Source organism: Phodopus roborovskii, unplaced genomic scaffold (assembly GCF_943737965.1).
Source record: "Phodopus roborovskii unplaced genomic scaffold, PHOROB, whole genome shotgun sequence".
NCBI lineage: Eukaryota > Metazoa > Chordata > Mammalia > Rodentia > Cricetidae > Phodopus > Phodopus roborovskii.
Window position 1 is genome coordinate 12,535,862 of NW_026126408.1, and position 25,436 is coordinate 12,561,297.

The 25,436-nt window shown below is 45.1% G+C and overlaps 1 protein-coding gene across 1 annotated transcript in view; it reads left to right on the top strand.

The window, feature by feature from the left end:
- Positions 1-25,436, top strand: part of Dpysl5 (dihydropyrimidinase like 5) — a 76,887-nt gene that overhangs the window by 39,765 nt on the left and 11,686 nt on the right. Inside the window, exons 3-8 of the mRNA XM_051181760.1 lie at positions 18,210-18,368; positions 18,736-18,915; positions 19,686-19,754; positions 22,050-22,094; positions 23,700-23,775; positions 25,041-25,197. Coding sequence (XP_051037717.1) covers positions 18,210-18,368; positions 18,736-18,915; positions 19,686-19,754; positions 22,050-22,094; positions 23,700-23,775; positions 25,041-25,197 — 686 coding nt within the window. The remainder of the gene's footprint in view (positions 1-18,209; positions 18,369-18,735; positions 18,916-19,685; positions 19,755-22,049; positions 22,095-23,699; positions 23,776-25,040; positions 25,198-25,436) is intronic.

Here is a 25,436-nt window from a genome sequence, read left to right on the forward strand (position 1 = left end):
TGTTTTTGGTTGTGAGCCTAACCTTTAATGGCTGAGCCATCTCTCCAGCCCTATCTGTCATTTCTTATTTCGGTTGTTATGTCTATGATTGGAAATGACCTCATTTGCTGACTGCTTCCCTACTTGCCAGAATAAAGGGCATTTGCAAAGAATTTATCAATACAGACATATCTCTGCACTTTGAAACCTGGAGATCAGAGTAGAGCTCAACACACCCATGCGCATCTTAAAAAGCATCCAGTCCCAACACAAGAAGCTCTGTGCTTGCCATGTGGCCTCAGAAATTTAGAAAGAAGAGCCAGTGAGATGGCCAGAGTTCAATCCCTGAGACCCATATGGCAGAAGAGAGAGAGAATGGACCCCCAAAAGTTGTCTTCTCACCTCCACGTATGTGCTACAACATGGCACACACACACATAAATAAATACAATTTTTAAAACGTAAAAAGAAAATTGTGTGTCTACTCCAGTGATTCCTGTTGCATATAAGTGATGCTGTTTCTTATTTATTCTTTTTACAGCCTTTGTGATTTTACCCTTTGTCAACAAGTGCTTTTTGATATTTCAAAAGCGATTTTATGGGGTGTGTGTCATGTCTGTGGTATATGTGTGCATGCACACATGTGGATGGGTGTGTCCATATGTATGCATGTACACACACCCATTTGTGTGCGTTTGGAGGCCAGAGGAGGGTGCCAGGTGCCCTCCTGTATTGTTCTCCACCTTATTCCCTTGAGATAAGGCCTCTCACTACACCAGAAGCTACTAGGCTGACTGGACAGCGAGGTCCCAGGATCTACCTGTCTCCACTTCCTGTCCCTAGGGTTATAGGCACACACAGCTACGCCTGGTTTTTACATTGGTGCTAGGGGTTTGAACTCAGGTCCACATGTTTGGGTAGCAAGCACTCTATATATGAACCCACCTCCCTGATTTCTCAAAAATATTTTAACATGGTCTTGTGCAAAACTCAGAAGCACTTAGTTGCAAGTTTCTGCCCTCCCAAGCCTTGCTGAGGTTACCTCTGGCATCGCCATATTCTTGTATTGAGCATGCAGTGTGTGTCTTAGGATGGTCATGCATGTAGACACTGAATCTATCCCCTAGGAGGCTCCAGCCTGCTTTGTAGCTTCCTGCAGCAACTGTATTGTCCTCTCCTTTAGAGCCCTTTTATTTGAAGGCTAAGACTGTGGCTCAGTTGTTAGAATGCTTATCTAGCCTGCATGAAGCCCTTGGGTACAATCACGATTACCACATAAACTGGTCATGGTGGGCAATGTGTGCTAACACTTGGAAGGTAGAGGTAGAAGGATCCAGGAACTCAAGGTCAACCTCAGCTACCTAGGTGGTTTGAAGCCATCGACAAACACAACACATCACAAACAACAGCAAGGAAAATCTTAAAAGCTAGTTGATGCTTACCTAGTGACTACACAAAATAAAGCTGTGGTCTAACGACAGGAACAACTTTCTCACTGACCAGTCCTTAGCTCTTTTGCAACCTCTACTCTCACACCCTTGGGCACCCTTGTGGTCACACATCTACACATACAATTATAGAGCTGGAAAATGAAATGAGTGAATTAATTCAACCTCTAGCCATAAATTGCTTTTCCTGTTTCGATTTAAGTACCATAGTATTTTCAATTAATATTTAAGAGTTAACAAAACCTGCTATCATATCGGTGAACTCTGTCCTTTAGGAAAGCATGTATACAAAGTAACGGTTATGATTAGATACTTGGGGCTGCCCTCGTTTTTCCATCATTGTCTTTAAAACAACTTGGGCTAGAAAGATAACTCAGCAGTCAAGAGCATTTATTATTCTTGCAGAAGACCTGGTTCAGTTCCCAGCACCCACATGGCAACGCATAACCTCTTGTAACTCCAGTTCCAGGGGATTTGATTTCTCTTCTGGCCTCTGCCAGTATTGCATGCACTTAAGGCACAGATATACTTGCCAGCAAAATAAAATAAAATAGACAAGTATTTAAGAAAAAAAAAAAAAAAAAACAGCTAGGCATGATGGCACACACCTTTAATCCCAGCACTTGGGAGGCAGAGGTAGATTTCTATGAGTTAGAGGCTAGCCTGGTCTACAAAGCGAGTTGCAGGACAGCCAGGACTGTTACACAGAGAAACCCTGTCTTGCGGGAGGAGAAAGAAAGAAAGAAAGAAAGAAAGAAAGAAAGAAAGAAAGAAAGAAAGAAAGAAAGAAAGAAAGGGAGGAAAGGAGGAAAGGAGGAAAGGAGGAAGAAAGAAAGAGGAAGGAAGGAAGAAAACAAGTTTGTTAATAAATACTATATTATAATAAGCTACATTTTTTATTTTAATATTTTTGAAATTAAAATGTATCACTTTTCCTCTTCTACTAACTCTTCCCATGTAACTTCCCATGTACTGTCTCCTTTTCTATAATTGTTGCTCTGTGTGTGTGTGTGTTCCTAAATATATAATAAATACAACCTGCTTGGTACTTATAATGTTACTTGTATGTATATATGCTTTTAGAACTGATCATTCAATATAGGATAACCAAATGGAAGATAACACATTTTTTTTAAAAAATTTAAATTTTATGTATACAGTGTTCTGTCTACATGTTTGCCTGGATGCTAGAAAAGGGACCAGATCTCATTACAGATGGCTGTGAGCCACCATATGGTTGTTGGGAATTGAACTCATGACCTCTGGAACAGCAGCAGTGCTCTTAAACTCTGAGCCATCTCTCCAGCCTCAAAGCTACATATTTTAAAACATACAGTTTACTGCCTTTTGATAAACTTATATACTAACATGGCATCCCAGTTAATATAGGAAACATATGCCATCCCCTCCTAGAGCTTCTTTGTATCCTTGTAGTCTTTCTAACTACTTCTGACCTCTTCTTCCCCAGGTGACCACTGACCTTTCTCCTGTTGATGTGTGTTAGTTTGTATTTCCCAGCATTTCTGTATAAATGGGATGATAAAACATGTATCCGTACTCACCCCCTTTTTAAAATCTTTTTTCTGCTGTTGCACTGTTAAGTTTGCTGCTGTTGCAGAAGATGCTGCTATGAGCATCTGCATCTATGTGTTCATATGGACATGAGCTAACATTTCCCTTTGGAAAGTACCGAGCAGTGAATGTCTCAGCCACACTGTGGGAGTATGTTTGGCTTTTTAGGAAATCATCAAACTAGTTCCCACGCTGATTGCAACAGTTTATGTTTCTCCCAGCAGATGCTATGTCTCTTTGCAGTCACTCGTTATGGTCCATTTGTTGAATTTTAGCCATTCTAATGTGTGGTTCGACTCATTGTACTATTAATTTGCATTTCCCTAATGATTGTAACTGAATATTTTTCCACGCTCATCTGCCTGTGTGTATCTTTGGTGAAGTGTCTGATGCCTTTTGCAAGTTTTTATTGTATTATTGGAGCATGATTCTTACCAGGCTGCAAGAGATGTTTATGTGGTACAGTCTTTTGTTAGATACATGATTTGTAAATATTTTTCTGATGGCTTATGTAATTTTAACAATAACTTTTATTTAACTCATTTATTGTGTGTGTGTAAGTGCAAGCACACAATTGCCACAGTATTCACATGGAGGCCAAAGGACACCTTGGGTTCTGTCAGTTCTTGCCTTCTATCTTGTTTGAGATGATCTCACTTGTAGCCCTGGGTGGGCTCCAACTCATAGACCAGATCAGCTTGGAACTCACAGAGGTCTATCTACCTCAGCCTTCTAGATGCTGGGGCTAAAAGTATGCACCACCATAGCTAGATGACAAGAGTTTCTTTTGTTTTTGCTGCATCCATTGAGCAGCGGGCCCCTGGACTTCTGAAGAGTCTCCTTTCTGGGGCTCCCGTTTTCCCTGCACAGGCCGTAGGGTTACAGATGCACCTGACTTTTATGTTGGTTCTGGGAATTCAAACTCAGTTCCTCGTGCTTGCACAGCAAGCACTTTTTCCTCACTGAGCCCTCTTCCAGGCCCCTCAACAATGACTTTCAAAAGGCAAAAGTTGTATTTTTGTTTGTTTTTTTGTTTTTAAATTTTGAAGTTCTATGTGTTGATTTCTTTTTCATCCTTATTTCTTTTTTGTAGAATCAAGTTTTTATAAAATCCACCGTCGGTAAGATTTTCTCCTGTATTTTTTAATGTGTTGTTTTTGTTTTATGTGCATGGGTGTTTCCCCTAGGTCTTAGTTAGGGTTTTCTATTGCTGTGGAGAGACACCATGACCACAGCAACTCTTATAATTGGGTGGCTCCTTTACAGTTCCAAGGTCCCGCCCATTATCATGGCAGGGAGCACGGCAGTGTGCAGGCAGGCAGTGTGCAGGCAGGCAGTGTGCAGGCAGGCAGTGTGCAGGCAGGCAGTGTGCAGGCAGGCAGGCAGTGTGCAGGCAGGCAGTGTGCAGGCAGGCAGTGTGCAGGCACGCAGAGTGCAGGCACGCAGTGTGCAGGCACGCAGTGTGCAGGCAGGCAGTGTGCAGGCAGGCGTGGCTGGAGCTGAGAGGGCTATATTTTGCAGGCAACAGGAAGTTGACTGAGTGTAGGAAATCTCAAAGTCTGCCTCCACAGTGACACACTTTCCCCAACAAGGCCATGCTCATTCCAACAAAGTCACATCTCCTAAGAGTGCCACTCCCTATGAGACCATGGGTACCAAATACATTCATACTACCACCCCTTGCATGTATGTATGTGCACCATGTTCATGCCTGGTGTTCAAGGAAGCTGGAAAAAGACATCAGATCCCCTGAGACTTGGGTTACAGATGGTTGTGAGCCACCATGTGGGTGCTGGTGATTGAGCCCACCAGGCCCACTGGAAGGGCAGCCAGTGCTTAACTGTTGAGCCATGTCTCCAACCCCACTATGTTTTCTTTGAGTCTGTTTTCTGCTGCTTGAACTAAATGCTGCCAACTTTGTAAGAACAGAGGTGGACCGGCTCATGGTTCTGGAGGTTAGGAATTCCAAGAGCATGGCACTGAATCTGTTAAGGAACTTGCTTGCTACATCCTAACACAGCAAGAGCCACCACATGGCAAGAGAGCAGTTGTGCTGGACTGGTCATTCTGGCTCTTTTTTAAAAAGCCACTGTTGTTTACATGCGGATCCTAGCTTCATGACTCCATTTAGTCCTAATGGATTTCCCAGTGGCTCTGCCTCTGAAACCATCAGCATAGGAATTTAGGGATTACACTTGCTTGTCCTGGGAGACAGGGTCTTGGGTATGCAGCACAGGCTGACTTTGAACTCTCAATCTTCCTGCCTCTGACTTCCAAGTCCTGGGATGACAGGCATGCACTGCTTTATCTGGCCAGCATGTGACTTTGGAGAGACACATTCAAGTCATTGCGGTTTTCTTCTATAATTTTAGCCTCAAATAAGTAAGTCTGTGGCCATTTGAAGTTAGTTATTCTGAACAGAACATTTATGTTAAAGATTGTAGATATGGAGGCTATGTCTGGAGAGTTTTGTTTGTTTGTTTTTGGTCTGTTCCATCATTGGATTTGTGTCTCTACACCAGAACCATACACTAGATTATTGCATCTTTACATACGTTCTTCAGAGAAGGTAGCACCAAACCTTCCAGCTCTGACCCTTTTTGCTCATTCAAGTACACACAAGTCACTGTTTTTAGTGCTGGCTCTCAACCTTTAAGAACCCTCAACTGAGAGTATAGGCCAGGCACTTTACAAACATCCTTGGTCCCCAGCACAGTTCCCTCCCAGGGACATAAAAATTAATAACTTTAATTCTTTTGGAGACCAGGTCTCCTGTAGCCCAGGCTAGCCTTGAACTCACTACATACCTGAGGGTGACCTTGATCTTTTGAGCATTCTGCTTGCATGGCCCAGGCATGTGCCACCTTGCTTGTTTCTTGTGGTGCTGGTCATTGAACCCAGAGCTTTGCGATATGCCATGTAAGTTCTCCACCAACCACTTCATTCCCAGACCTTTTAAGTTCATTATGTTATTCAAAGGGAAATATTAATACTAAATAATACATAATGGCATGATTATAGATATCCATTAAATGTATGTATGGCCTTTGAATAACCTGGTTCTGGTTTGAAGTGTGAAATGTGATGGATGGCAGCATGGAAGACAGTTCATTCTGCACTCCCTATGTTCTACATTCAGGGTTGATGGGTCAGCTAGAGGATCCTGAGTCATCTAGACAAGGGTAACTTTTCCTAGAATGAGAGTCTAAGCCCTGTCAGGTTCCCAGCCTCTTTGTAATCCGTTTCCCGTTAGGCCTCAGTGGTCTTCTCTCTTCATGCTCACTTGCTTGACTCTCCCTCTGTCAGACGTAACACAAACTTGCACTATAATCTCTAAGCCCCAACCAGACTCAGGGGTCTCAAAGTAGCCTGTTTTCCCTGCCGTGTAAAAAAACCCAGATTCAAAATGGAGCATATCCCATGCCTTCCTGTGTGGGAGGCTGGGTCTCAGAGGGTACATCACTTACCAGGTTGATAAATGCAGGGCATACCTGGTACCCTTCCTTAGCAGCTAGTTACCACTTAGTGGTGGGACTAAATGAAGGAAGGTCCTGATATCATTGAAACAGACGATGCACAGAGAGCAAGCGGGGTTACATGCACTTCATTCTGGATTGCTGGCCAACCCTCTTCTCAGGCATCTGTGGACAGCCTGGGCTGCATCCATGTGGCCTGCTGGTCTGTAAACTTTCCCACCTTGAGATTAGGAGAAGCTTTGCCAAAGAGCAGAATGACAAAGAGTCTCTGTGCCACTCTAGAGCTATTTCCCAGGCCCCTTGGCTTCTTGAGTGCTGGCAGCCACATTCCTTTTGCCACATAGCTCCCTTTGAGGATCATCTCTGGTTTCCATGGTAACTGCATGTCAGGAGACAGTCTGTGCGGTGCTGGGGCTTTGTATTAAATATAATGAATTTAAATTGGGTGCTCGGCTGTGAAGATAATCATTCTGGATCAGAGAGAGGCCCCAGGCTCCTCATTTCATAATTTTAAATGTTGGTACAATTCTCAGTGTTAGCCCTGTAATTCAAGCCCCATCCACCTCCTCTCCTCTATGTCGGCCACGGCTAGGTCTCATTTCCCTTGTATTCTTTTCCATTCTTTGAAGTTTGGAAGTGGGGAGCCCCTTGGTCATGCAAGGCTATCTAGAGCTGAGGCGTGACTAAGCTGGAGCTGTGCTCAGATGGTCTCTCATTCAGTTTGCCTGAGTGATGTCCTCTAAGCCCCACTATAAAATGAGAGAAGTAACCCCTAGCCTACAATAAGTTTTTAACATTATGTTGGCAAATATATCTAACACAAATTTTCCCACTTTAGCCATGTCTAGGCATATCATTCTGTGGGATTTAGACCCGTTTATTTGGACACATGGCCACCAATGTGTCCAGAGCTTTTTGTCTTAATTGCAGCTGCACACCCCTTAATGTTAACCCACTTCCTCTCCTCCTTGTAACACCATCAGTCTACTTTCTGTCCTTGTGAGTGTAATCACTGAAGTTGTGCGTTTGGTTGTAGTCAGGCAGTGCATATCCACGGGGCCAGCTTCTTTCCCCTAGTATAATGCCTTCAAGGGTCAGCCATGCTGTAGCGTGGCAGAAGAATGCTCCCTTGTGTGCATAACCCACATGTCCTTGTTTTTTATTATTATTATTATTATTATTATTATTATTATTATTATTATAGACAGGGTTTGTTTGTGTAGTTTTGGAGCCTGTTCTGGAACTCACTCTGTAGACCAGGCTGGCCTCAATAGATCCGCCTGCCTCTGCCTCCTGAGTGCTGAGATTAAAGGCATGTGCCACCACTGCCTGGCAACCATATGTTATTATCCACTCATCTGTGACTGTGGATGGAGTCTGGTATTATCTCCTTTTTTTCTTTTTCTTTTCTTTTTTTTTTTTTTTTTGCTATTGGGGGTATTATGGACATGAGTGTACACATGTCTGTTCAATTACAGAGCATTTTTCATTGTTGAGACAAGGTCACACTATGCAGCCCTGGCTAGCCTAGAATGCACTATTGAAAACTTTCCCTGGGGAGACAACTTACACATGTTTTACTCTCACCTCAGTTAGGGATCCCATGTGAGACAGTATGGATACCACCGAAGTCCAACTTTGGGGTTATTTACAGGAGTATGGGTGAAAGTTTACTTACAAGAGCAGCAGAAATGACTCTAAGACAGCTGTGTCACCAAAGCTATCCCAGCATGGGTGACAGCTCACAAAGATGGGAACCTGGAGCCACTACACAGCCTGCAGGCAGCTCAATAGGTTACAGTGTCTTTCTAGTGCCTGGGTTGGTGTGAACCTCTTCCAGGCAGCTCAGCTTGTTTCTTTTTTATTCTAGGCAGCTGGTCTGGTCTCAAGAGTAGCAGCTTGGCTTGTCTGAGCATTGTCTTTGTAGCTTTTACTGCTTATTCTGGCAGCACCAGACTTAGTGAATCTGGTCAGTTTCAGGGACTTCCTTGTTTACCTTCTAGGTTAAAGAGCCTCCCTGCAGGATGGAATGTTACAATCCAGCTGGAAACTGTTACATAACAAGTATGTAGATCAGTCTGGCCTCCAACTCACCTGGACCCGCTCCTGTATGAAGGTGTGCCCTTCTATTCCCAGCTTAAAGAACCCTTAGAAACAAAAAAGCATATCTTTTATTTATTCTTGGGCAATTTCATACATGTACACAATGTGTCTTGATCATACTCATCCCCAACTTCTCCCTCCTACTCCATACCTCTCAACACAGCCTTCTTCCACCTTGGTGACTATTTTTAACGATCATTGAGTCCAGCTGGTGCCACCTGCTGGAATGTTGGCTGAGCTTGTTGGCTTGAAGCATGTGTAGGTCACCACAGCCACAGTAAGCTCATGCATGCAACAGCTACATCGTCCCCAGAAGATAGCATTTCCCAGCACCCCTCCCCATCTTCCCGTTTTTTCTCTCTTTCTGTCCTCTCTTCCACAGTGTTCCCTGTGGTGGTTGATACAAATGTCCCACCTAGGACTGAGCATTCAACAGTCACTTATTTTCACTACTTTGGCTAGCTATGAGTATGGAGCCATTTTGAGGATCAAAAACAATAGTGAGCATTAAGAACAACACACACAGCATTTATTATTTATTATCGTTGTTATTATTTTGCTGAAGTTAAATCTAGGAATTAATCATAGTAGGCTGTTGACTTCAGCAAGTATGATAATGTCATGCTGAGCTAGTGACAGATTGTGTGTGTCTCCCTGGTCAGCCTTGTGGAAACCCATTCATTCTGGGACTTAAAGGGACTTTCTTAACCATGGGAATGTGTGTCATGCCTCACTGTAAAAATGATACATGTTTTTATATTCCCCCCACCAATTGATATTCATGTATTCCCAACTTCTAACAAGAAAAAAAAAAAAAAAAAGTAAAGCCTGTGTATGCTTCCCTGTTAGCAGTCTATTTTAAGCACACCCCCTGGGAAACCCTGAAGCTGGGGTAGGACAGCTTGAGCCATGTCACACCTGTTTGCACCAGAGACCGTGGGCTTTGGAGCACAAGTGCCTAGATTGCAGCCTGGCTGGTTTCTGAAAATCTGGGATGGTGGTGATGTCTGCTGCATACAGATGCAACTGTGAAGACTAAAGAGAGGACCTATTCCTGGATCTATTCATGCTAGTAGCAATGAAGGACAGGGCCTTGGAATGGCCTTCCGTAAAAGCCTTCCGTAAAAGCACTCTCTTTTGCCCCAGAGCCATCCAGGCATGAGACCCTCAGACCTTGGAACCAAGTACCTTTCCCTGTGGGATCTACCGCGCCTTACCAGGCTCCCACCAATTGTCCTCATGCCAGTCAACCCTGCTGCATGTAACAGCCCCAGCCAGAGGCAGCTCCCTTTGTGCAGTGGAATTTGTGTCAGAGGGGGAGGAGAACAGGAGCCCTTGGCCAGCCTCCTCCTGACCAGTACAGGGCCTGGATGCCCTCACAGCTCTCTTTATTAAAGGATGAAAGGAGAGAAAACTTGAATTTCATAGCTGAGCCATAGCGATTCGGGGCAGGCTGTGGGTGTGCACCTGCTGAGCTGGGGCCAGCCCTGCTGAACAGATATATAAGCTCACCAGAAGGCCCTGCTCTCTACTCTCTGAACTCTCCTGCAAGCCAATGAGTCAGGAGTATTAATGCCTTGACTTCTATAGTTTCATGCCAGCGGGGCCCCTCAGGAACCCCTTACTAGGCTCCCTCTACTTCTGCACCCTTAACACCCACTCTGTTTGGCCGCTTCTTGGGTCTAAGCCCAGACTGTCTTTTTCCTCTGAGCCCTAATCTAATCTCCTAGGAAATCTGTAACCAGTGACTTCTGCTTAACATCAGCTCAGATGCCCTCAAAACAAATCAAGCACCCACTTCTAGTGACAGCCATTCCTCTGCCAGGGATGCCTCATTCAGAGAATGGCACCACATCCACTTGAGCCGCAGCTTCCTTACCCAATGTCTTAGTGTTCTATTGCACCATGGCCACGGCAACTCTTATAAAGGAAAGCTTTGAATGGGGGCTGGTTTACAGTTCAGAGGTTTAGGCCATTCATCATGGCAGGAACCGTGGAGACCTGCAGGCCGGCAAGGCTCTGAAGAAGTAAATGAGAGCTCTGCATCTGGATGGACAGGCAGCAGGAAGAGTGGGCGAGCCACTGGGCCTGACTTGAGCTTCTGAAACCTCAAAGTTCACCCCCCTTGTGACACACTTCCTCCAACAAGGCCACACCTCCAATAATACCACTCCCTGTGAGTCTATGGGGGCAATTTTCTTTCTTCTTTCTTTATAAGCATTAGTGTTTTGCCATGGATTCTGGGTCCTGTGAAACTGAAGTTACAGATAGCTGTGAGCTGCTGTGTGTGTTCTGGGAATTGAACCTGGGTCCTCTGGATGAGCAGTCAGTGCTCTTAAGCCATCTCTCCAGCCCATGTGGGGGCTATTTTCATTCAAACCACCACACCCAGAATCAGAGGACACTGCACTGATACAACTGAAAGTCTAGCTCAGTCCTGCCAGCCTAAAGCTTCACCTGCTACATCATTGCTTCCAGTCCCCATGCATTATTGTTGCACTGCATTTCTAGAACAGTCAAGAGCACCGAAGGGTCTAGGGATATGACCCGGTGGTAGTGTCTGCCTAGCAGTCGAGAGGCCCTGAGTTCAATCCACAGCAGTGCCTAAACCATGTGCAGTGGTACACGCCTGTCACACTAGCACTGGAGAGGTGGAGGCAGAAGGTTCAAAGCTCAAGGTCACCTTCAACTATTTGCACAAGTTTGTGTTCAGCCTGGGCTGTAGTGGCTGAAGAAAGGTGCAAATGACACCAGCCCAACAAAATTTAACCAGACCCAGGACCCCTCTTCTTATTGTTGTCTGTGCTAGATTTCTGCCTGGCTCCTAGACCCCTCTGTTAGTCATTCCTGGCTCTCCCTGCTCAGCTATCTCAGCCTGCTTCCTCTTGCCTGGTTCCCAGCTTTGGGTGAGACCCGAGACTACCCTGAAGTGAATTTTCATGTGCTTTTCTTGACCCTCACCCTGGATCACACCAGCTTTCAGGGGATTTGTTTGGCCTCACTTCCTGTTCTGCTAAGAAGTCTGGGATCATGAGTGTGCTGCCTCAGTCCTCCCCATCATGATCTCTGCTGGTCTCCTGTGTCTGCAGCCCCTCCCAAAAGGATGGCAAGTAGTAGCTCAGCCTAACAGGTGTGAATAGCAGCTTGCCTTCCTCATCTGACCAATGGAGATAGTGCACCTTTTTTGTAGGCTGTTGTCAGAAGTAAACAAGTATACAGTAAGTGCTCAATTATGTTAATAAGTAATTTTCATCTCCACTTGGATGCCCCTTAATGAGCTCTGTCCCATTTTATCTAAAAACTCCTTCTCCTTGCACATTTGACCTCCCCCTCCTGGTACTATTTTTCAACCACTCAGTTCATCCATTTTCTTATTTTCTTCCTCCATTGTCAAAACTTGCTTCTTTAGGAAGCATGCTTCATCTACACCCTCCCCTCTGGAAATAGGATTTAAAGCTCCATCTGCACCCTCACCTGAAGTTTGATTCATGTCCCAGTAATATTTGTCTCTGGGTTTAGCATTTTCATCCTTGAAGTGTCAGGCACACATATTATAAAGTGTTTTCCCTGAAGTGTGCTGTGAACTGAATGCTGCCTATTTCCTGAACAGATAGGTGTGATGTTTAGATGCAGGAACACTCCGGATGAGCACACTAAAAGGTCATGACATTGTAAGAAGTAGGTTTTCCACCTGCCACTGGTCTTGTCCACCCGCCGCACCAGCCCCAAATAACACACTGAGGCTCTGTATTTGATATAAATGCTGTTGGCCAGGTACTAGTTTCTTATCGGCTAGCTCTGTCTTAAGTACTAGCCCATTTCTGTTCATCTATGTATTTCCACATGGTCTCATCTTACCAGAGAGCCAGCTGGCATCCTGCTCTCTCCAGACTCTCCATCTTAATTCCTCCTTACTACTTCCTATTTCCTCCTTGTCTCCTAGTCCCTCCTCTCTTGCTTTCCTATTGGCCAGCAGTGCTTTATTCATTAACCAGTATGAGAAACATATACAGAATGACATCTCCCATCAGGACATAATCTGCATAGTGAGTTCCAGGTCAGCTAGAGGGAGGCTTTGTCTCAAAAAACAAAACAAAACAAAACAAAAATGCAACGCTGTGAAAGAGCTATTTTCCATGGCCAGCAAGCAACCACTGAGCTGGTGGTGTTTTTCAGTACTTGGAAAGAATGTGAATTCTTTTAAAATGGAGGGTGATTTTAACGTGAAAGGAAGAAGTGGTTCCGAATTTTTTTTTTTTTTTTTTTTTTTGGTTTCCAAGACAAGGTTTCTCTGTAGCTTTGGAGCCTGTCTTGGAGCTCACTCTACAGACCAGACTGGCCTCAAACTCAGAGATCCACCTGCCTCTGCCTCCCAAGTGCTGAGATTAAAGGTGTGCACCACTGCCGCGCCTGCATGACCAGAGTACTGAGCTGGCGGAGGGTGTCAGGATTGAAGCACTTAACAGACCACCAGAAGTGAAGAAGAAGCTGTTGTTTGTTACCGAGAGTAATGGGCTTATATATCCAAGTCAGGGGATGGGCTAAGCATAGGAGGAAATCATGCACCACCCACACCTAGGGTCAAGGTACAGGCACTGTGTATTGGGAAGTTCTGAGACAACCTTGTTTGCTCAACCTTGAGAGCAGGGAATTTCTACAGAGGGGTGGGGAGGAAGAGAGCTGTAAGGGACAAGTACTTAAATTTCCCAACATACCACCACCACCACCTGGCTTGTTCAGTGATTCTTGAGAAGCAGATCAAAGGAAACAAATGATAGCTTCAGCCACTGCATGAAGACTCAGTTATAAAGCAGAGCTGCACTGGCCTGTTTGCTGTTGCTGTGATGAAATATTATAGGCTGCATGATTTATGCCCAAAAAAGGTTTAGTTTGGATTGTGTTTCTGGAGGTTCAAGGCGAAGGGGCTGCATCTGGTGGTGGCCTTTTTGACAGTAGTGTCCTAAGAGAGTACAGGGTGTCACATAGCAAGAGACAATGAAGACAAGTATGTGGCTGTATATTCTCTGGTCTTTCTCCCTGTATGACCATCAGTATTAAATCATGAGGTCCCACTCGATTATCTTTTTAGTCTCTTCCTAAAGCCCCCCACCTCTAAACACGGTCATGGGATTAATTCTACCCTTTCAGTATCTCTCAGTGGGGATTAAATTTTAACACATAAACCACTAGGAAGTGACATTCAGATTTTATCCAAACAGCAGATACCTGACATTGAATTTCAGTAACCCCATGTAAAATGAGTTTTCGGGGGCAGACATCTATATAGCAGTATGCCAATGTTTCCATGCATACACACCCCTGTGATCTTACACCTGCCAGTGTGTGCTCTAGGGAAAATCCACGGATTCACCTTAGTGCAAGTGCCTTCTCCAGAGCAAAGGACAATGGGTTTTTGTTTGTTTGTCTGCTTGGTTGGTTGGTTTTTTGTTTTGTTTTGCCTTGACCTGTTAATTCTTTGCCTTGGAGCAAGACATTATGGGAGGGGGTCAGGAGGCATCACTATAGGAAACTGGAGGAAACAGATCTGTAGCAACATGAAAGATACTAAGAGAATATCCTTTCAAAGCTCTTTGTTCTGATAAAGCTAAGAAGGACCAATTCATTGTTCCCTCCTGTGTCCAAAAATAAACATATCTAAATGACCATAGTATCTGTGCAGTTTCCAGAGCAGGTGTCTGGTGAGTATACAGACTCCTGCATATCCCCTATAGGGTGGTCTGATGGAATGGCCTTTTGACGTATGAAGATGGCATGCATAAAAGATTGAATTTTGGTCTTGGCTAAGTCTATGCCTAGAAACTATGTCATAAAGTGGACCATCATTAAGTGTGATTAGTGGTTTTAGAGAATAAATAAGGATGACATTCCTGGGCATCAAATAAATCCAGATTTACCCAGCAATATGCCATACATGTCACATGACGAACAAAATATCAGTAACCTTTTTGAAATAATAAAGTTATGTTGCACACCCTGCCAAATGTGCACAGCGGTGTATTGTGACTACTGGTTAGATAAGTGGTCTTCATGTCCACAGATATTAATAGAGTGATGGAATCCTACAATAGGGTAAAATTCATGCCCATATACACAGTCAGGAAGGCCTGGCTGGGCAGAAGTGTGTGTGTGTTTGAGTGTGTGTATACATGTGAGTATGTGTGTGCATGCATGTGTGTGTGAAAGGCTTGGTTTGCTAGATGGACATTTTTGGTCAGTCACCACATTCAAGGAGGTCCTGATTGGGTTCAGCTCCTCCCTGGGATGTTGAAGGTCTGCAGGCTCCATGACATCACACTTCCAGTTCCTGCCGGTGTGTGTGCATCAGAGTATGGGCTCTGCTCAGACATGCACAAGGAAGTGAAGCAATCAGTGATCACCAAAACAAGTTGCCAAAGGATATGGACAACTTGGTAGCATCATGTACTAGCTAAACACAGAGAAGTATGTCAGCCTCAGAGTAGGTAATGGTGGAGATCATTAGGTATATCAGAATTAATATTTCATTTAGAAATGACACTCAGCAAATAAGTCATTTGCCATAGCATGAAGACTGGAGTTCAAGTACCCAGAACTACAAAAAGAGGCCAGGTGGGTGTGTCATCTATCCCATAATCCCAGCATTGGGGATCGTTGACAAGGGGCCCTGGGGCAAGCTGATTAGGTAGACTAGTCAAATCTGTGAGCCTTGGGCTCAGCAAGACGATCTGCCTCATCAGTAAATACAGTCAAGCAATTAAGATGCCTGACTGAGGTCACTCTTTGGCATCCACATGCAGGCACACATATGCAAATGTACATTCGAACACACAGATGCATGAATGAGAATGAACACATGCATACAAACACATGCAAATACACACATCTGAACACGCAGGTACACACATGAGAATGCACACATACAAACAAGAAGCCACACATGCACACACTACAGATCCATACATACCCAAATATACAAAGAAAAAAAAATCTCATCTGAGGGTGTATCTCAGTGGTAAAGCAAGGGTTTAACATATGAGACCCTGGATTCATCCTCTCATACTGCCCCTCAAAATGGCATTTTTAATAAAAATTGAAAGTTTAAAATATTTGAAGCAAGAATTATAAAATTATTAGTACCTGATAAATGTGTGTGGTAGATCACATGGACACATTTTCTGTCTTCTATACTCTGCATCTGAAATATCTCATACCTGTAAAATCATTTACATATGGAAACATAACTAATTAAATTTAGCTTTAAATTCTTCTAAGTGGATTTGTATAGTGCATATTAAAATATGGCATTGCTTTTTTTAGTATATGTTGCAAAATTGATATATCCCATTAAATAAATATTAAAAAAGAAGAAAAAACAAATCTACTCAGGACCTATCACCCCAAAACATCAATCATTATTACACTTGGCATGCTTCCTCCCATGTTTCTTGTGTGTGATTTAATATAGCTCTAAGCATCGTGTGAACACACTGACTCTTTTCTCCTTACAGCATTGCCCTTTTATGCTATTACTTAGTCTCTGTGCTGGCTAGTGTTTTGTTTCCTTGACAAAAGCTAGAGTCATTTGGGAAGAAGGATCCAATGGAGAAAAAGCCCCCACCAGATTGGCCTGTGGGCAAGCCTATGGGCCTTTTTTTTTTTTTTTTTTTTTTTTTTTTTTTTTTTTTTTTTTTTTTTGGGGGGATTGCTGATGGATGTGGGATGTGGGAAACCCATCCTAATGTGGGTGGCACCACCTCTGCACTGGTGGGCTTGTGGGTTGAACAAGCCATGAGAAGTAAGCCATGGCCTCTGCATCAGCCCTACCTTGAGTTGCTGTCCAGACTTCCTTTGATGGTGGATTGTGATGTGGAACTCTATCCTCCCCAAGGTGCTTTTGTGCGTGATGTTTCATCACAGCAATAGAGGTCCTAAAACAGCATCTGTGAGCGTCATCTTACTGCCTTTGGCTAAGTATCGTCCACTGTTCACCTAAGCAATGGTTTTTGTGTAAGTAGTCATGACATGTGACAGGCTTACAGCCAAGTATCCTTCTGAGAGCATCGGGAACAGGACAGTGCCTTGCTCCAGTGATAATCTCCGCAAGGCCTTTAAGTAGGGTGACGATAAAAAGGTCTGTCACATCTGTGATGTCCTTCTGTTCTTGTGAACATAGAGCCCAAGATATTCATCCTGGGCATCAGAACTGTGCCTGTTTGAACAGCCAGCTGAGAGAGAGAGAGAGAGAGAGAGAGAGAGAGAGAAAGTGTGTGTGTGTGTGTGTGTTGCCTGTGAGGAAATGTGTACCTCCCAGTGTCAGGTAAACCCTGAGTCCGCAACTGATACATGAACTCTGGTTTGGAGCAGTAGAATAAAAGCATTACCAGTATACCCTTCTAAGCCTCCCAGAGCTGCTGCCCTGCAGGCATGCGTGCAGGTGTGTGGCTGCACTGTATGGCTGCCCTAGATAACATCCAGTAAGGAGGGAAGTCAATACCACCACTCTGCATGATTTCTAGAAATCTTCATTAGACTCCAGAGGATGCTGATTGGGGCTTTTGGCAACTTGTACTCCTTTCCCACAGGGCTCAGAGGCTGTCTCTGAGCCTGCAGTTCCTTGACTAAAGACTAGCCCTTCTAGGATCCGCACAAGCCTAAACCCCTCTTCTTGGGGATCACAACACAAATAGGTCCAAGGGTGACATTTTGCAGCAATGGACAGAGTTTAGACCTGTGTGTTCGCATGTATCCAGAATGGAAGTTTTCAAGTAGGGTGGGCTCCATGAGAAGACAATTTCTCTGCATTGTTGCTCAGTTTCAGAGGCCCTTGTCGTATTTGTCATGGTAGGATAATGGTTTATTAGTCTGACCTGTACTGTCATGTATTTGAAGATTTGCAAATGAATTGACTTTTCTACCCTTGCCTTGGGGGTCCTAACTCCTTCACCTCTGTGTGGGTCCCTTTTTTCCCATCTGCTGTGCTGAAGGGGCACAAAAGACAGCACTAAAGAACCAGAGAAGAACAAAACAATGTAGGGTATACAATGCTAGTGTACCAGACTCCCCCCATGTGTACGTGGACAGCAAGAAATGCAAGGCAGGCCAAAACAGTGCATCCACCTGCTGTGAGGCTGAATCAGCCTGGCAGGATCCAGCAAAACCCGGAACAGAAGCCAGTTTGTAAACTACAATCTGCTCCATCCCCCTTCCCCCCCCCCCAACCCTCCACCACCATCCCTGTTCCTCCATTACAACACAGAGCTACTGCCCTCTATTGGTTGCTTTGAGCTGTGCAAGAAGTCAGAGCACCAACACGCTGAGATTTTTCATTCTTAGTTGTTGTTTGGCTGCTAGACTTTTTCTCTGTACCGTAGTCTCCAGCAGGGTTGCCTGTTTGTTATAGAGGACAGCTTCATCCGGCTTTTTCACTCCTTTGGAAAAGAATGTAATTAGGATAATTAACACACCCATCAAGGTGGCACTTGACCATTCCATAGGGACATTTGACTTTCTCTTCCAATTGCCCAACCAGGAAGCTTGTTCTCAGTGCACCCTGAGCACTGTGTCTCACCTTGACAGTGACTTGAGTGCAGGCAGAGCTGTGACAAGACTGTCTTTCCTCTCGTTCCTTCAGGCGGCACTCGTTGGAGGCACCACCATGATCATTGGCCATGTCCTTCCTGACAAGGAGACCTCCCTGTTAGAAGCCTATGAAAAGTGCAGGGGTCTGGCTGACCCCAAGGTCTGCTGTGACTATGCCCTCCATGTGGGGATCACCTGGTGGGCACCCAAGGTAACAGTGCTGGTGGGAACCCCCAAAGGAGCACAGAGGGGGTGTGGCTGAGCAGGCTGGGGCCTGGCGCTCTTCTGTGTGTACAAACGCTCCCTACCACCTAGCTTCCCTATGTGCCAAGCAAAACATGGCATCTGTAAAATGTGCTGGGGAGGAGGGCTGTTCTGCCTGACTTAGAGAACCCATTTCCCAGCATTCACACTTTGCAACAGAGTCTAAGGCCATGGGCCAACCTGCTGGGGCTCAGTATGCCCTGATGAGGACTGCTGAGCGTCTGCTCAAGCACCGAGGGCGATGTCCTGTGTCTGGAGTTGGTCACAGCCCTTCTCGGCACTTCCTTAGCACTGACCTCTGTTTTGCTCTCCAGGTGAGAGCGGAGATGGAGACGCTGGTTCGGGAGAAGGGGGTCAACTCTTTTCAGATGTTCATGACCTACAAGGACCTGTACATGCTACGAGACAGTGAGCTATACCAAGTGTTTCACGCCTGCAGGGACATTGGGGCGATCCCCAGAGTCCACGCCGAAAATGGGGAGCTCGTGGCTGAGGCAAGTCAGCAATAGAGGTTGTTGGGTGGGGGTGGGGCCAATGGACGCAGTGTTCAGGGACACTTGGCCCTGTCCTTCAAGGTTCACATAAGTCAATGGTGTGAGATGTGGACATCTGGGGTGCCAAATCTTAGTCTGAAATCCAAACTTTTAAAATATATATGTGTATATATATATACATACATACATATCTTTATATTCCAAGAGGTTCTTGGAATTCTTAAGTCGTAGGTAATAATTTAGTGTGAATGTTATGATAGTTAAATTCCACTATTGCAAAATAATTTAGAACATCTCTTAGGAATAATATTTTTAGATACGGCATGCAATAATAAACATAAACACTCCATTTTTCTATACCTCTCCTTCAGAATTGTTAAATCATGAGAGTCTGTTCTCTGGTACAAAGGGTGGACTCCTTGGTTCTCCTAAGTCTTGGGGTGAATCTGATCTAGGAGTCGCTGATACCAAAGACATTTGTTGAGATTCCCAGAGAGATAGCTTGAACTTTTTAAACCAATTACTGGTATTTGTCTTTGATATCCCCAGCCATCTCTTAGCAGCTGGGCTGTATTTTTAAGAGTAAAAGGTATTGTCCAGACATTAAAATATGAGGAGAGAATCAGAAGTTTATTGCATTTGGTCCCCTGATTTATTCTTTGGGAAATGTATACTACAGAGGAAGACATGCCTGGCATACTTTACTGTCTCTTGGTTTTGGTAGTTTCTTGTATCTCCGTGATTATTGTCTTTCTCTTGCTATTATTCAGGGTGCTAAGGAGGCTCTAGATTTGGGAATCACAGGCCCAGAAGGAATTGAGATCAGCCGTCCAGAGGAGGTAGGAGAAAATTCCTGTGTCTATGATCAATTTTTTTCTTCATGCAGACTTCCTGTATTCATTAGCTTTCTGTCACTGAAAATAAGCCTGAGAGAAAAATTTATCATTATCATTATCATTATTATTATTATTATTATTATTATTATTATTATTATTTTGTGCATGCTCCTGGTTTCAAAGAATTCAGTGGATATTTCCACTTGGATAGAATGTGTGGCAAAGGAAAGTTATTTACTTGAGGTCAGCCAGAAGCAAAGTAAAACAGGAAGTAGCCAGGGAACTACCAAGGAAGGACCCATCCCTATGACTGCCTTACCTCGTGTTTCTAGAAATGCCACCACTATCTAGGGACCAAGAATTCGTATCATGAGATGGTGGGAAACTGTAACGTTCATGCAATCTTTTAGAAGAAATGTCAAAAATATTTTACATAGCAAGTTTGAAGCCAGCTTGGGCTACATGAAATCTCTGTCAGAAAATGAATAAAGGAAAATAAAATTAAGTCATTTTCAGAGGGGAAATATGTTACATCATCCCTTCAACCACCACCACTCCCCCATCCCCACCCCGAAATGAGATTTCCATCAAGGAAAAACCTATGCTGAGGCTACCTTGATCTTCCTTGGAAGAACAGGAAAACCTCAAGGCTTTGGGGAGATCATTCCAGGGGTCACTTAATCCAGAATTTAGTGCAAACACAAAAGAGATGGACAGAGCTTTCGTGTGTTAGAAGAAAATTAAGCTTGAAGCCAGGACTCTGCGTTCTGGAGATGCAAGTCTAACAGAGGAAGACTCTGAGCTCTCCCCACCAGAAGCAAAGCACATGCCTGTCTATGTCTCACACTCATTCCTTCTTGCCAGGGTGGGAAGGAAAGACCCTGTGGTCCCTGGCTTGTACCTGTGCACTTTCGTAGGGCACTGGCTTGGATATCCAGTCTTCTGCCTCTGAGAGATTGTGCTCTGGTGGGACTACAATAGACAAATAATGCCTTATTGTGCTAGCAGCCTATTAGACATGCTCACCACTTGAGTAGAAAGCAACTTCTCTTTTCTTCAAAGCCTAAAATAAAGAGTAATGGGCTACATAGAGAGAGTCTATCTCAGTCAGTCAGTCAATTATAGAGGGGTAGTGGTTGGAGTTCAGGAGACCCGGTGTGTGATCCTACTATCACCCAAGAGCCAACTTGGCTTGCCTTCTTCCCGCCTTGGTCCTGTCCCTATCGGTCCCTGGTTTAAATGTGAGTCCTGCTCAGGCACCTCAGAACCTGTAGAAAAACACGAAGCAGAGCTGGTAGATGTTTGCCTGGCATGCTTGAAGTCCCAGGTCCCAGCACCACATATGACTGAAAGTGGAGTATACACCCACAATTCTAGCACTTGAGAGGTGAAAGAGAATCAAGAAGTTCAAGGTCATCCTCTGCCATGTTGTGAATGTAAGGCCAGCCTAGGTTCCTGGAGTTTGGAGCACTTGATTCACAGAGTGGATCTGTGACAAGGTTGACAAAGAGCCGACTTAGACTCAGGCTTTAGCTGTCTGAGCCTGGTAACGAGGAAGAGCAAGGCTGTGGTGACGGCAATTATTGTTACTATCAGCATCTATTGCTTAAAAGGAAGGGACATGGGTCTGTGCCAGGGCAGACTGACATCCAAAAAACACCTGAGTGTCTAGAGATGTTTTAGTTGGCTCAGCAGGGAGAATGGGCAGAGCGATGCTGACACCTGATGGATAGAGTCAAGGTTGGTGTGCAAACAGCCCCAACCACAGAGAGTTCTTGGGTTCCATCCAGTGTGAGTAATGCTAGGGTACAGAAACCCTGATCTGGGCTAATCTCCATCTTGATGTATACACTGCATTTCTGTGATAGCCACTGAGTGAATGAACTAGCAGATGGTTTCTCATTGCCTTCAGACTTTTAAAACGATTTGCCATTACTTGGTGTATGGCAGAAGGGGTGCCTTAATATACTTGTAGCAGTCAGAGAGACAGCTCTTTCAGTTCTAAGCAACAATTTCATGTCATCTGGCTTGCCCAGCAAGTACCTTTCTAAACCCTGAATGGCATCCATCAAGGTGCACCTGGTATCCTCAATCCTGGAACTTAGTTTCCATAGAAGTCCCGGTGGTTGGGGCCTGGTGCTCCTCTATCCGCAGCCAGTCCCTGTGGGTGCAGCCAGCCCCTCTACTGTGTCAGCTGCTCCTGTATAAAGTTTTCTGTATAGAGAGCTCTCAGGCCAGTGCAGCTGGCTTGAAGGAGATGGTGAAGGTCGGTTCCTTATAGCCCCTTGTTTTTAACAGCTGGAAGCCGAAGCCACTCACCGAGTCATCACCATTGCAAACAGGGTAAGTAGCCCCCCCATCCTCCACACTGGGACCATGGTGTGAACTCATTCTTGTCTGGAGGTCAGTGCCACAAGTGGCTCTCAGGACCCCAGCTGAATGGACATGGTAGTCTCAGAGTTCTGCTGTGCCAGCCCCGGCGCTCTGCTCCACTCCTCAATGAAGGACTGGAGCTGTAGAAGCTGAGATTTGTGGCTCAAGTACAAATGGCTTGGGCAGTTACCATTTACCCTACGCTGCTGGGGCCTTTGTTTTCCTGGGTTCGATTCAGGCACGGGTGGAGCATGGCTGGAACCAGCTAGAGATGGTTCAGAAGCTAGAGCCTTGCTCTAATCTAATGAATACATGCTTCCAACCACCTGTACCCCATGCCCTCCTCTGATCTGCCAACTCATCTGAAATCACTGTGATGGCATCACTTACTCTGGACAGCTGCTGGGGCTCTGAGAACCAAAGCAAGGGAGAGAGTTCTCTGTGCCATGGAAAGACCATCTTTCCTGCAGGTTGTCACCGGAGGCTTCGATTTGCTCCGATAATCTGAACTACGGATGGGTTTCCAGTGGCATGGTTCCTGGATAGCAAAATCAGCACAATGTGTCAGAATTACACACTCAGATAAACAAGCTCTCAAGCTCCAGAGAGACCTGGTCAGTCAGAAACTGGGGTAGTGCCCAGCATTCTGTATTGAGAGTATGTTCATTTTCCCCCCAATCCTGTGGTTCTAATGAAAGATACTGCTTGAGACTTCCCCCCTCTGGAATGGACTAAGCTGCCCAGAAGGATGTAAACATAGAAATGTGGTCTTAGGAATATAGAGGATAGGGAGTTTGCCTATAAACCAACCCTAGCATTGATCAGGTCATGCCAGGCACCTCAAAGCCACTGTCTCCTAACTTGATAACCAGTGAAGGCACAGACTGACATCTCAGAGGGTTCCTGTTAGCTCCTTAAAGGGCTGGACCTTGTTCTCTCTCATGACAACAGTTTTCTTACCAAATACTTCATGACGGACACCCAGCTCACAACCATCAGCTCCTTGGTTCTGAGTGCAAATGTGTCCAAAGAAATTAGGCTGTGGACTATATTTGCACAATTCTGTAGAATAGCTGATGCATATGACAATCTGGATGTTTACAAGATCAGTTCTGTCCAGCCTAGACTCTGAACCTGGTTTTTTCCCTGGATATATTATCTGTTGGTAATGCTTCCTTCAGACCACAGGCATCAAAATGTCAAGTATAGGATGTAGCATGTGACTGTTTTTGGGTCATCATGTTTATGAGTAAAAAGTGAAACAGAAAAAATAAGCATGAGATCAGAGAAAATCTGAGGTTTAGATTCACCAGCTACAACCTTAGGTCACCTCCTGGGCTGGTGGTCCCCAATGCTGGCTTCCATCTGTTTCTGCCTTGTTCCACACAGTTCTGCAGCCTTTTTGTTTGTGCTCAGACCACCAGCCCTGCATCCTGAGCATAAACTACCATCTAGTAATGAGTAATGAGTGATGCACAGGGATTTCTGTTGGTATAGGACTAATGAATGGTGGTTTGGGTGTGTGGCAGCTTTCTGGGGCAGGTGCTGCCATTTACTGCTGTCTCTTGCTTTTAGACTCACTGTCCCATCTACCTGGTCAATGTGTCCAGCATCTCGGCTGGTGATGTGATTGCAGCTGCTAAAATGCAAGGTGAGTTCTTGTACTTTGTGCTGTGGGCTCAGAGAAGGCTAGGATCCATCCACTCACATTCTGCCCAGCTTGGCTGCTAAGACCAGGGATAGCTTGCCCTTCCTATTCCTTCACAACTTTCTGCCTCAGTGCCCTGAGCTAGCCTGGGCTCAGTATATGAAAACCAGTTCATTTCCTCATGTGTATATGCACAGCAGCTTTCCAGAAATGTCTATGACCCTGACCAGGTCAAATAAAATTAAAGCCTTTTTCTTTCTTTCTTTCTTTGGGTTTTTTTGTTTTGTTTTGTTTTGTTTTGTTTTGTTTTTCAAGACAGGGTTTCTTTGTATTGTTTTGGAGGCTGTCCTGGAACTCACTCTGTAGGCCAGGCTGGCCTCAAACTCACAGAGATCCACTTGCCTCTGCCTCCTGAGTGCTGGGAAAAATTAGTCTTAAATTGACTCATTAACTGATGTCTTTTTGGTCTGTTATATTGAACTAACAGTTACCTTGGCAAGGAACAAAATGCTAAATCAGTTCCAGTGGGCATGTTGGGGGTAGGGGCAAAGTGGAAGTTGCTGGTGAAATAACAAAGTGTGGGCCTAAATTCCCTTTCTCACAACCTTGAATCCTGCGTGAGACCCTCCAGGGGCATTTGTGTGACTCCCAGTGCAAACCCCCCTGGTAGTACTGAACCCTGTACCCTGGAGTACTGGTAAGGGGCACTGGTAACAGCAGGAACAGTTGGTGTAGAAGTCTGTAAGTATAAGCCAGAAGCGTGGGTGCCACAGCCTTTGTAACATTGTGACATCTGGCCCTCCAGTCTTCCTCCCCCTCAGCTGAGGTCCTTGAGGGGTTCCAGCTGGGCTGTTGGCCCTTCTTGCTGGATGGACCATCCCCTTTCTGACTTTCTGACTTTTAATCTGCTCTGGATTCCTCCCCAGCAGCTCCCAGAGCCGTCACATCCCCTGTCTGTCTAGAGGACAGCTTGGACTGCCCTCTAGGCCTAGTAATACTTGCATGCCTTACTATCTCCCTGGCCACTTCCCACAGCCAGGCCACGATAGACTCTTCAAAATTCTCTTCTATGCTCCCTGGCCTTGGAATCCATGTCTGTCTTTGTCCAGGGTCAACAGAAAAGAAAGTGTCTGGGCTTTTACAGCCTAAGCAAGCGAGGGCAAGCATTTTCCTGTTTGCTCAGCTCCTTTACCTGTGTGGTGAGATGTGTGGCCCAACCACTTTGTAGACCAGGGCCTTCCTGGTTATGCTTTCGACTCTTTTTCCAGGGAAAGTGGTGCTGGCCGAGACCACCAACGCACATGCCACACTCACAGGCTTGCACTACTACCACCAGGACTGGTCCCATGCAGCCGCCTACGTCACGGTGCCTCCTTTGAGACTGGACACCAACACTTCCACCTACCTCATGAGCTTGCTGGCCAAGTAAGGTGTTGGAGCCAAATAGCACTCCACGTGGTGGTGGTGGTGGTGGGGGGTTTATAGGTCTTTAAGGTGGCATCCTCCAGCTCTAGAAGCCAAACCTGACTTGGGTTTGGTTCTGTTGGGTGAACCAAATCATAGGGTAATTTTGCTTGATCACCTTTGTCCAGAGCCCAACTGTCCCTTGCTGTCTACTGAGTGTCTCTGACAACTTGATTTGGAGTGAGAGCATTGGCCTTCAT